The sequence below is a fragment of the Bison bison genome, unplaced genomic scaffold (genome assembly GCF_000754665.1).
Source record: "Bison bison bison isolate TAMUID 2011002044 unplaced genomic scaffold, Bison_UMD1.0 scf7180017864193, whole genome shotgun sequence".
Lineage (NCBI taxonomy): Eukaryota > Metazoa > Chordata > Mammalia > Artiodactyla > Bovidae > Bison > Bison bison.
The window spans coordinates 507,105-519,284 of NW_011494765.1; the positions used below are offsets into that span (position 1 = coordinate 507,105).

The 12,180-nt window shown below is 35.0% G+C and overlaps 1 protein-coding gene across 3 annotated transcripts in view; it reads right to left on the minus strand.

Annotated features, from left to right (window-relative positions):
- RC3H2 (ring finger and CCCH-type domains 2) overlaps nucleotides 1-8,340 on the minus strand; it is a 49,881-nt gene extending 41,541 nt beyond the window's left edge. For all 3 annotated transcript variants that reach the window (XM_010844017.1, XM_010844016.1, XM_010844018.1), the window contains exons 1-3: nucleotides 7,942-8,340; nucleotides 5,259-5,376; nucleotides 2,438-2,671 (exon numbers count right to left, since the gene is read on the minus strand). In XM_010844017.1, the coding sequence (XP_010842319.1) occupies nucleotides 2,438-2,671; nucleotides 5,259-5,376; nucleotides 7,942-8,172 (583 nt within the window). In that variant the 5' untranslated portion in view covers nucleotides 8,173-8,340. The remainder of the gene's footprint in view (nucleotides 1-2,437; nucleotides 2,672-5,258; nucleotides 5,377-7,941) is intronic.
- Between the last annotated feature and the right edge of the window lie 3,840 nt (nucleotides 8,341-12,180).

Genomic DNA, 12,180 nt, shown 5'->3' on the forward strand with positions numbered 1-12,180 from the left:
TCGCATAGCTGAGGTTACTGATGTTTCTCCCGGCAATCTTGATTCCAGCTTGTGTTTCTTCCAGCCCAGTGTTTCTCATGATGTACTCTGCATAGAAGTTAAATAAGCAGGGTGACAATATACAGCCTTGATGTACTCCTTTTCCTATTTGGAACAAGTCTGTTGCTCCATGTTCAGTTCTAACTGTTCCAGTTCTAACTGTTGCTTCTTGACCTGCATATAACTTTCTCAAGAGGCAGGTCAGGTGGTCTGCTATTCCCATCTCTTTCAGAATTTTCCACAGTTGATTGTGATCCACACAGTCAAAGGCTTTGGCATAGTCAATAAAGCAGAAATAGATGTTTTTCTGGAACTCTCTTGCTTTTTCCATGATCCAGCGGATGTTGGCAATTTGATCTCTGGTTCCTCTGCCTTTTCTAAAACCAGCTTGAATATCTGGAAGTTCGCAGTTCACGTACTGCTGCAGTCTGGCTTGGAGGATTTTGAGCATTACTTTACTAGCATGTGAGATGAGTGCAATTGTGCGGTAGTTTGAGCATTCTTTGGCATTGCCTTTCTTTGGGATTGGAATGAAAACTGACCTTTTCCAGTCCTGTGGCCACTGCTAAATTTTCCAAATTTGCTGGCATATTCAGTGTAGCAGTTTCATAGCATCATCTTTCATCTTACTTTTCTTATGAGGCTTTATTATGATATAATTTTTAAAAATTATATAGTCAAATATCAATCTTTTCTCTAATTGCTTCTGGATTTGGAGCCAAAGAAAAGAGTGTTTCCTACTTCTAGGTTATAAAGAAATTCACTCTTATGTTCACTTTTGTTGTTGTCGAGTCACTCAGTTACACCTGACTCTTTTTAACCCCACAGACTGCAGCATATCAGGATTCCCTGTCCTTCACTATCTCCCAGAGTTTGTTCAAACTCATGTCCACTGAATTGGTGATGCCATCCAACCATCTCATCCTCTGTCATCCCATTCTCCTCCTGCCCTCAATCTTTCCCAGTTCAGGGTCTTTTCCACTGAGTTGGCTTTTCTCATCAGGTGGCCAAAGTATTGAAGTTTCAGTTTCAGCATCAGTCCTTCCAATTCAGGGTTGATCTCCTTTAGGATTAACTAGTTTGATCTCCCTGCTGTCGAAGGGACTCTCAAGAGTCTTTCTCAGCACCATGGTTTGAAGGCATCAATTTTTATGCACAGCCATGGTCCAACTCTCACAGTCATCCATACGTGACTACTGGAAAAACCAGAGCTTTGACTATATGGACCTTTGTCGGCTAAGTGATGTCTCTGCTTTTCAATACACTGTCTAGGTTTGTCAAAGCTTTTTTTACAAGGAACAAGCATCTTTTAATTTCATGGCTGCAGTCACCATCCACAGTGATTTTGGAGCCCAAGAAAATAAAGTCTGTCACTGTTTCCATTTTTTTCCCCATCGATCTATCATGAAGTGATGTAGCTAGATGCCAAGATCTTAGTTTTGTGAATACTGAGTTTTAAGTTTTTATTACTTATAATTTATTTTTTAATCATTAGTATTTCTAACCTATTTAAAATTTATATAGCTAAGGAATATAAGAAATACATTCATGCAAAAAAAAAAAAAGAAATACATCCAATTTTATGTTTTTCCACATGTCTATCCAGTAGTCCCAATGCCATTTAAAAAGTTTCATCCACACAAATAAATTCTTCCTAGCCTATATAGTTCTAAATCAGAAAGGTAAAACAATACGATATCACAGAAAAGTACCTCATAACCTTGGTATAGGTAAAGATTTTTTAAAAAAAGAATGCAGTTGATGGTAACTACAAAAACTCTGGTGATTCTCATTTTTTCTAATCATTTTTCTGTTTCCCAATTTTAAAGACAATCATGAACTTCTAATTTTCTTCATAAAAAGAAAGTTTATTTTTCCTTTACTTACTACGTGTGCAATATTAGGCCTCTCTCTAATTCAGTTTTCTAATTTGTAAAGTTGGGTCTGTGTCACTTAAAGACTGTTGAGAATTAAATAAGAAATTTATTCAAAGATACTATAGCCCTGTTCATCATATAAGTTATGATCAATAAAAACTAGTTGGGACTTTCCTGGTAGTCCAGTGGTTAAGAATCCACTTTCCAGTGCAGGGGACATGGGTTCGATCCCTGACAAGGGACTAAGATCCCACATGCTGTGGGGCAACTTAAGCCCATGCTGCACAAGAAAAGCCTGTATGCTACAACTAGAGAAAGCCTATTTGCTGCAATCAAGAGCCAGTGCAGCGAAAACAAACATGTCAAGCACCCCAAGGTAGGGTGGTTATTATAAAAATAAAAAAAAAAGTTTATCTTTCATTATGTTAAAATTTGTATCCATAAATCAGAGCATTCTCACCTATTCCTAGAAACTGGCACCCTCTAGCCCTGATAGCCAATAAGACAGTGATCTATCTTACCTGGCCCTAGAAACTGGCATCCTCGAGCCCTGACAGCAGCCCATAGGTTGGCAGACAACTGCTGAGGGTTCTGGTGCTGTAATATTAGCTCCGTTACAGTCCTTTCTCCAAGTGAACGGGCTGCGCGTATGGCTCTTACACGACCTTCTTCCTCCACCAGCTGACAGTTTACAAGTGTCACTAGTTTCCTTTGCATTGGACGGCTCAGTGCACTCTGGTTCAAACTAGCTACACCTTCAAGAAAAAGGAAACTACAGTTGTTTTCAATTAAAATAAAAAAGTCAATTTCATTATCTCTTTAATAAAAATACCTAGTATTCAACTATTAAGCCACAATTCCTAATGAGTTCCTTATAAGGTACTTTCACTTTTTGACAATCAATGTTCTGTCCCTGTTTATTACTATTCTGTGGTAACTGGAGTCTAAATTTTAATTACCTCAAATTTTATTTGGGTATCCTGTTCTCTGGGTTATATGTGTCCCACAAAAGACAGCAATTTGGGTTTTTTTAAGTCTATTCTTCATCTTAACTAAAACCATTGAAGATAAATTTGGAGATAAATAAATGAAAAGTTAAATCTAAAAGTAACAATTAACAACAGTTTTGTTTTACTGTACACAAGACATTTAGAACACAGCTCCAGGACAAGATCTTAAATCCAATTCCCTTTTCAACTAAAAGATACTGCTTCAGCAATTCTTCCCTCTCTCCTACATCAGTTGTTCCCTTTCTACTTGATCATTTGCATCAACATACAGTAAGAACAGCATGCTGTTATTTTATACATCTTAAAAACAAATCTTTGTATTCATCCCTTTACCACTACCCCTCTGCACCCTTTCCTCTGTTTTGTAGCAAATCCTCTAGTGTTGCCTATATTCACGATCTCCAAATCCTTGGTTTACAATCTTTAAAACCTACTCCAATCATGTTTGTGCCACCATCACGTGACTGAAACTGCTCCTCATGACAAGACTTACCTCCACCTTGCTACATTAGGGGTCAATTCTCAATCCTTACCTTATTTAACCTTTCAACAGGACTCAACACAGATCACTCCTAACTCCTTTAAAAACATTCTTTATTTGGCTTCCAGAACACCACTTTCTCTTATTTTTTCCCTCCTTCATCTTTTCCAGTCTTCTTTGCTGATCTCAACTTTTCTTCTTGACTTCTTAATGTTAAACGGCCTAGGACCCAGTTCTTGTTTTCTATACTCACTACTTATGTGATCTCATTCAGTCTTATTGGTTTAAATACTATTTATGCTAATGACTCCCCAAAATTACAGCTCCTATACCTAGTCCTTAACATACATTTACCGGTTACCCAATAGCATCCAAGTGAAGATTTGATATAACCAAATTCAACATAACTGAGACTGAACTCTTGATCTCCTTACCTAAACCTGACTGACCTGCATCCTTGTCTAAGTTGATGGTAACCTCTCTTTCCAGGTGCTCAGGCCCCAAAACTCAAGAATCACACTTGACTCAGATCTTTTTCTCATGCCCCTCATCCAATAATTTAGGAAATCCTTCTGACTCTACCTCAAAAATCATCCAGACTACCTACTTTCCACTACCTCCACTGCTACTAACCCTGTCCCATTAGCCTATTAACCAATACCCTGGTCCCAACCCTGCCCTTCTGCACTGAATTCTCAACAGAGCAGCTAGGGTGACCCTTTCACCATTAGTCAGATCATGTCACTTCTCTGCTCAAAACTCTAGAGTAATTCCCCAATTTCAAGTCTTTAAAAAGGGCTGCAAGTCTGTACATCATCTGGTCTCACCATTTCTTTTCGTCTACCCCATACCCTCACACACTCTGCTCCAAGCACACTTTCCTATTGTTGTTTTTTGAAGACAATACGCATGTCTTGGGGACTTTGCTATTTCCTCTGCCTGGAACAGTCTTTTCCCAGGAACCGACATGGTTAACTGCTTCATCTCTTTCATCTCAAGTTCAGAAGCTACCATCTTAACAAGGTCCACACTAATTACCTTGTTTAAAATTGCAACCCACCCTTTTCCCCTCACTCTGACATTTCTGATCCACTTAACTGTACTGTTTTCTTTCAACAGCAAATATCATTTATAACATACTATTCAATGTTTTTATTATGCTTTTTGTTTATTATACTTTCTTTTTCCAAAACATAAGTGCTATAAGGGCAGACATTTTTACTAAATGTTTTTATAAGTGCCTGGTACTGAGTACATGCTCTTTAAGTATCTGCTCCATGAATGAATGAGGTAGACAGGATATACTTCTCAAGGAAGTCACTATGTCCAAAATATCCAACAGTGCAAAACATAGAGCACATGCAAAATAAATATTTCATTAATTCATTCACTCAACTTTGTATTACATTTATGACCTGCTAGTTACTGAAGATGCAGTGATAAAATAGAATTCCATTTCTGTCACAGCACTTACTGAACTTCTTTCCCCATCTAATCAATGGACTGTGGGGTCCAGGAAGACCCTAGCCACTGCAGGTGCTCCTAAAATTTAATAAATGACTGAATAAATACATGAAATTGTCTTAGTAGGATTCATTAAAGCTAATATTCTGCTATAGCAACATTAGTTTAACATAAACAATGTATAAATCTCAACATATCTGATGAATTCTTAAATTAATAGCAATACTATCTCCAAAAATATATATAATGTTCTCAATCAAAAAGACATCCATGATCTCTCCAAACAATCTCATTTTTCAAAACTAAAAATTATTTAATAGGGTATCAACACCAAGTATTTCAAAGGTAATGTATTACCAAGGCCTACTCACCCACAAAAATACTTACCTTTACCTCCACTTAGTGGTTTTAAGTAGAGCGCCAAATCTTCAACACATTTCTTTGCAACCTCATAGTGTTTGTTCTCACCTAAATTACTTAACTTTACTGACTGATGATCTGGTACCTAAAAACAAAAAAGAATGAAGAAATACATTCATCTAATTCATGCAATTGTTAACTTTACATTTGATGATAATCTTAGTGAGTATAAACTTCTAATACAGACACAATACATCAAACAAGTTTAAGTAAAATTAAAGCCAAGTACCTAGCCAAACTGCTTTCTAAGAACCAAAGATATCATACTTAACAGTATGGATTGGGTGAATTACTAAGAGGGAAAAAAAGGTGGTAACTAATTGTACTGTATCCATGTTATTCCTTGGGGATAACAATGCTATAACTCAGAAAAGTGCTAACATTAGGAGAGGCTATAGAAAGTCATACAGGTTCTCTGTGTACTGCTTCTTGCAATTAAAAAAAAAAAGCATTTCAAAATAAAAAGTAGGTAAAAAGGGAGAACATTTCCCCCTTAACACCTTCTTCCCATATAACTTACTTACTATAATTTTTATGATCTGCCCCACCTTGTTCTAAATGCAAGGTCAAAGTTTGGGTAAAATATTGGGCAGCTCTTCAATTTCTACAAGTAATCTTTAATAAATTATTTAACTGTTCCAAGTCATGGTTTCTCTACCTGCAATATGAAGATGAAAATCCCTATCTAATTGTGCCATCTCAAAACTCAGTTTAATCCAACAAGTATTGATATTCACGGAGTGCTTACCATGTGCCAAGCAGTTTTAGGCACTAGGCATCTATCAGTGAGCAAAACAGGCAAAACATTTCTTGCCATAGCTTACATTCTAGTAAAGAGAACACATGGCTGATAAATAAAAACAATTAAATAGCATGATAGAAGATGATCAGTAAAAATTATACAGCAAAGGTAAGGGGGATTTGAGAGTATTGGAGGGGGACTGCAATTTGAACAAGGGTGGTCAGGATAGGCTTCCTTGTGAATCTTGACATGTGAATAAAGAAATGAGTATCTTAGTCAAAACAGCACTCAGTGCAAAAGCCTTCAGGTGGGAGTATGTTTGGTGTAGCTAACAATTGGTTAGCAGGCCAGAGCGGCTTAAGCAGAAAGACTGAGGATAGTACAGGAGCTGAGGCTGAAAAGGTAATGCAAGCTACGTAAAGACCTGCAAGATAATTTAAGGACCAACTGAGAGAACATTTTTAAGTAAAAGAAAAACACTATGTCTGACCTATGTGCTGTGTGCTTAGTCGCTCACTCATGTCCAACTCTTTGCAACCCCATGCACTGTAGCCCACCAGGCCCCTCTGTCCATGGGGATCCTTTAGGCAAGAATACTGGAGTGGGTTACCATGCCCTCCTCCAGGGGATCTTCACAACCTAGGGATCGAATCCAGGTCTCCCACACTGCAGGCGGGTACCATCTGAGCCAGCAAGGAAGCCCAAGAATACTGGAGTGGATAGCCTATCCCTGCCCCAGGGGAACTTCCCAACCCAGGAATTGAATCGGGTCTCCTGAATTGCAGGTAGATTCTTTACCAGGGAAGCTCCACCTGATCTATAGCAGATGCTAAATAAATGATAGCTTAGTATTATTACAAATAATCTACAGTATTTTATTATTGGATCTAAGACGCCACTACCTGCAAGAGACACCATTATCTGACGCACCCTTAAGAAAAAAACTGCTAAATTATGACACATTGTTGAATATAGACTTGTCTTGATTTCACAGCCTAACTGGATTATAAACAGTGAAAAGAAATTGCTTTAAAAGAAAAACCTCAAGTATCAAGACACTAAAAGAATGGAGTATTTTAATTCACTGAATTTTCTAAGAAGTGATTAATCAGAAAAATCCTTACTTTCTTGCTTTCATATGCAGTACTAAAATTGTAGTATTAAAATATGTAGTACATGATGTACAGAATTTCATTTTCCTCCTCACCTGTAAAATGGGGATAATAACTACCTGAAGAGCTATGACAAGATAATAATAGATGTGGACTGTTTACCAGCATACCTAAAACAAAGTAAGCCCTTATTCAATAGAAATTATTGTAAATCTAGGGTCTTGCTGATTCAATAAAATAATAAGAAATGTTATTTTTATAGCATATGCACATAACCAGAAACTGCAGAATTTGTTACTGACACTCTAAAAATTAGTTTTCTATATATCCATCTTATATATGTATACATATCTATATAGATCTATTTTCTTATTATAACATCATCCTAAAAGTCAAGTGAAGTTTTAAGGAAAATCAAAAAACCTCCACTTAAGGGTTCTATCTAGATGGTTGATCTCTGGCTAAAGCTTTGATTATATTCATTTTCATATCACCTAATGACTAAATATTTATACATGCTTATACAAAAATGTTTCTTATCTACCAAAATCACTTAAAAACATAAGTAGTGTTGACACAGTAGTGAATACAAAGACATATATAACTAAATGGAATTTCTAGTTTTGCATAAAGATTTATGACATTATCTAAAGAAAATCTTTTATGGAATAATGCAAATCAGGTATGTGGAGTATTTTTTATGCCTTGAATATCCCTAAACATATTTTGTATCCCATAATGAACAAAGTTCTATAATTATTACTTATTTCAAATAAGTAAAATCCTGAAAGGTTACCTGGGCTCCAACTAACTGGAGAAGTGCGAAGTTGACAGGAAGCACATCAATGTCTGTGTTGATGGCAGTCTGGTCAAAAGGACAAGCTTTTCGGTGAAGTTTATTCAAGCAGGTCTTACAAACAGTGTGTGAACAACCTAAACTGATGGGTTTGTGCACGTTCTCATCAAATTCATTATAGCAGATTGGACAGGACAGAAATTCTGTCCATTGAGCTGCCTGCACAGGCATTGTGGAAGCTGGATGCTCGGGTTAGCAGTCTAGCAGATCATTATTTTGCTGTGTAGTGTTTTGTAAGCTGGAAATGGACAAAAGTAAGAATTAACCACATATTCATCATTCACCTTTCAAGGGTTAACTGCTTAAGTCAACCATCACAGCTTCAAAACGTAAAAAAACAATTCTATACACTTTTAACATCTTTTCTTTAAGTCTATTTGCTGGATTAATTAAATTTCTGAAAACTTTGTGGCTAGAAACAATATCCTAACAGTGTTCCTTTCAACTAAACGTATTTGTATCAGTTGCTCATCAAAGCTTCCATGTATTTTTCTTAAACACCACATCAAATAAGCAGATTAACTTTCTATTAATACAATTTCATTTTTAGAATTTCATTTTGTAAAAATGAAATTTTACAATTTTAGAATTTTTACAATTAATTTTTTTAAGTGTTTCCCTTGGATATCTACTACCACCAAACGTATTATGATCCAAGAGTTAGTGAACTCTGGAAGTAGTGATCCAAACAAAATCACGATGAGTCAGGAGTGAAGGACAGCTGTGACACCTGAATGACCAAATCAGTGAGGATTCAAGTTGGCAGCGTCACAAAAGAGGAACTCTCTGGTAAGGACTTCACTATGAGGCTAAGGCACTAAAAAATATGAAAGAAAACTGTAATGACAGTTATTTGTCCACAAATGAATAATGCCAACCTTAAAATAATAGTACCAAAGTTAAAAAAAAAAGAAAGAAAAGAGGAAATGACAAATCTTGAATCGAATGTGAAGTGAAATGAAGTGGCTCAGTCATGTCCGACTCTTTGCGACCCCATGGACTGTAGCCTTCCAAGCTCCGTCGTCCATAGAATTTTTCAGGCAAGAATACTGGAGTGGGTTGCCATTTCCTTCTCCAGGGAATCTTCCCAACCCAGGGATTGAACCCAGGTCTCCTGCATTGCAGGCAAATGCTTTACTGTCTGTGAGCCACCAGGGAAGTCTGGTGAATTGAATGTAGTTCCCTATAATATTTTTGACAAAACCTACCATTCAGTGATACACACACACACATACACACACATACAAAATCAAAAACCATCAGGTCCAGGGAGCAAGATGTAGAAGAATAAAATAATATTCTTATCTAATAATTCTAAGTAGAAAACCAGCAAAATACAGTTGACCCTTGAACAACACAGGCTTGAACTACCCAGGTCCACTTACACATAGGTATTTTTCAACGGTAAAACCTCAGTACTACATAGTACATCGTTGACTAAATCCACAGATGCAGAAGAACCAAGGATAGGATGGACAAATATAATTTATATGTGGATTAATCCCAACATGATTCAAGGGTTGACTGCAAAAATTTCTATCTTTATATATGCATATGATTAAAAGGTACATGGGGAAAAAAAATGACAGTGATTCTTCTTTTCTTATTCCTAAGATTAAAATGCTCTATAATTTTTAATAAACTAAACTATCCAGTATCAAAACATCTAACTTAAAATCTTTAGATATCTAACTTGAACACTACATTCACAAATTTTCTGCATCTTCCAATTCAAAACTTACGTAAGTCTGACAGAGGCTCTCTGGTGAACAAGAAATCTAGGTATTTAGGGCAATTAAACAGCCAATACTTTCATTTCATAAGAATGTTTACCAACACAAATATATGAGTACCACAGAAATTGTATGTTTAAAAATGCAATAAGATTCAGGATAGAAAAGTATGTAACTGATTCTCAAATAACCTCACGCCCAAATGAAGTATTCTATTAATCTTTATTGTGCCTTTTATGTTCAAAAAAACTAAGGTTTTAAAATTTATCTTGGTAAAAATGGAAGACCGAAGTTGCTGAGTAAAAAGCCCCCTACACAAACTTTTCCTCAAATAGCTCCAATGTAAAGTATCTAATAACTTTATTTTCAAACTAGCCAAATCATGCAAGTTATATTTATTTTACACATTACACTCTCACATTTCCACATCTATCAATGTCATCAACCTGAAAAACAGTTTGCTTTCAACTTTAGAGATGAAGACTAAGCAGGTGAACACATCACACCTTGAAACTAGTCAACATTTTTAATGTTCAGTTCTGGACTGTGGAATTGTACATGGAAAAGGCCTGTAAGGGAGGATGAATTTTATGTTAAATCTAGTATTCAGAGTCCTAATCTAGCTAATAACTTGAACTGATAAAATGTTTACCAAAGCAAGACACCGCATCTATTTTTTTCATAATGGCCACCTGTTTGGAAATGCTAATTCTGTGGGTTAGGGTATCATGGGCCACTGGGTAATAGGAAACTAGCAGCAAATACTCTTTCCTTATTTAGTTTTCCAAGATTATCCTGAAATGCTTTACATTAAAGTTAATGGTGGGGGGGGGTGAAAAGCCATTAAGTTTGAACTGAACATAACAATGCCATCTTGCATATTTTCACCTACTAATTTTGAAGTGTTTCAAATTATTCCAGAATACACTTTATAGTTTTATAATATCCCATATGTGTTACTAGGTTTAAGAACACCAAATGTTTTTATATAATACTGAGAAATTTAATTTCTGGTAGAAATCAAATTAGTATCTTTGAAAGAAAAAGAAAAAAATATGCCAAATTCTCCTTCTGTTACGTGTCAGATTCTAACTTTCTGACAGAAAAATTAAAACTGAACTTTCCTTATAAGAAATGATTTGACCTTTTAAAATGTTTTTCCTCAGTACCACTGTAAATATATTCTAGATGTCTCGATTACAATAGACAAAATTTTGTCTAAAACACTAAAATGTTTAGTGATGACAAAATTGGCTTTTCATTCCTTTCAAAAGCACTTAGTAAATGTCTACCTAGAAAATATTTTTATAATTATCAAAAATGATAAAAAGCCTACTGTTTTTATAATTTATTTTTAAAAAGTATCTAAATGAACCAATGCAAACTAAGATATACATAGCAATTTATTTGAATCTGTGGAAATTTAAATTGCTAATAACATTTATATTTAATAGTAAAGTAAGTATCCATCCTAAAGATACTCCCCAAACACCTCAAATTGAGATAAAATAGCTTTAAAAGCCCATACCTCTAGATATATAAAGGGACTACTTAAGAAAAACAAGTTAAATTCAAATTAAACTATTTGTATTAAGTAATTTCAGTTACTAAAACTGAAGAAGAATAACAAGATAAAGCCTAGGAGTGAGAAACACTAAGAGAGACCTTAAACGGATTTTTACTCAAGTAAGTTTTCAGGCTATAAGTTCCTTGCTATGAATACAAACTTATAAAAAAGGAAGAATAATAGACATCTCTTATATGATGCAAATTAGAAACTGCTTTATTAAAAGCAAACTGTTTATCAGCTAAGTACTTTCATTTTCTGTTAACTAGTCTACCATGTTATTATGCAAGTAGTCCAGGACTACGAAACTTGATTTTAAAATACCAGGTTAAGGTTTATGCCTCATTCACTACTGTATAATAAAAAAATAAAGCATTTTACAATTCTCTTTATGAAGATGTAAACATTAGGGCTCAGATATGTTAATTAAAACATTCATTGTTTTCATTTTAGTTCACCCATGTGAGAAATTCAAGCTACTTTAATGGACTGTAATAGCACTTCTCAATTCAGAAACCTTAAAAACAGTAGTTCTGGACTTAAAAAATTATATTTAAAGCATCATAGGTACAATTTAGATCTTACTCTATAAAACTAACAAAACCAATGAAAATAATCTCTAAATTCTAAAACTCAGCATTCAAACATACGAAAAGGACTGGAAAAAAGGAACTGTATTACCATTTTAAAGACTGCTATTATATGTGCTTTAGTGTATGTTAGAAAAGACATGACCCAAGTTTTACTTCTAAAATCCATTGTTGTTGAACTCAGTTTTTTAATAAGTATGATATTTCACTTTCAATTCCTTCTATTAGAACAGTAAAGGCATAATTTTCTATTTTAATTAATATAACCAATAAAGTTTTACTACTTTAG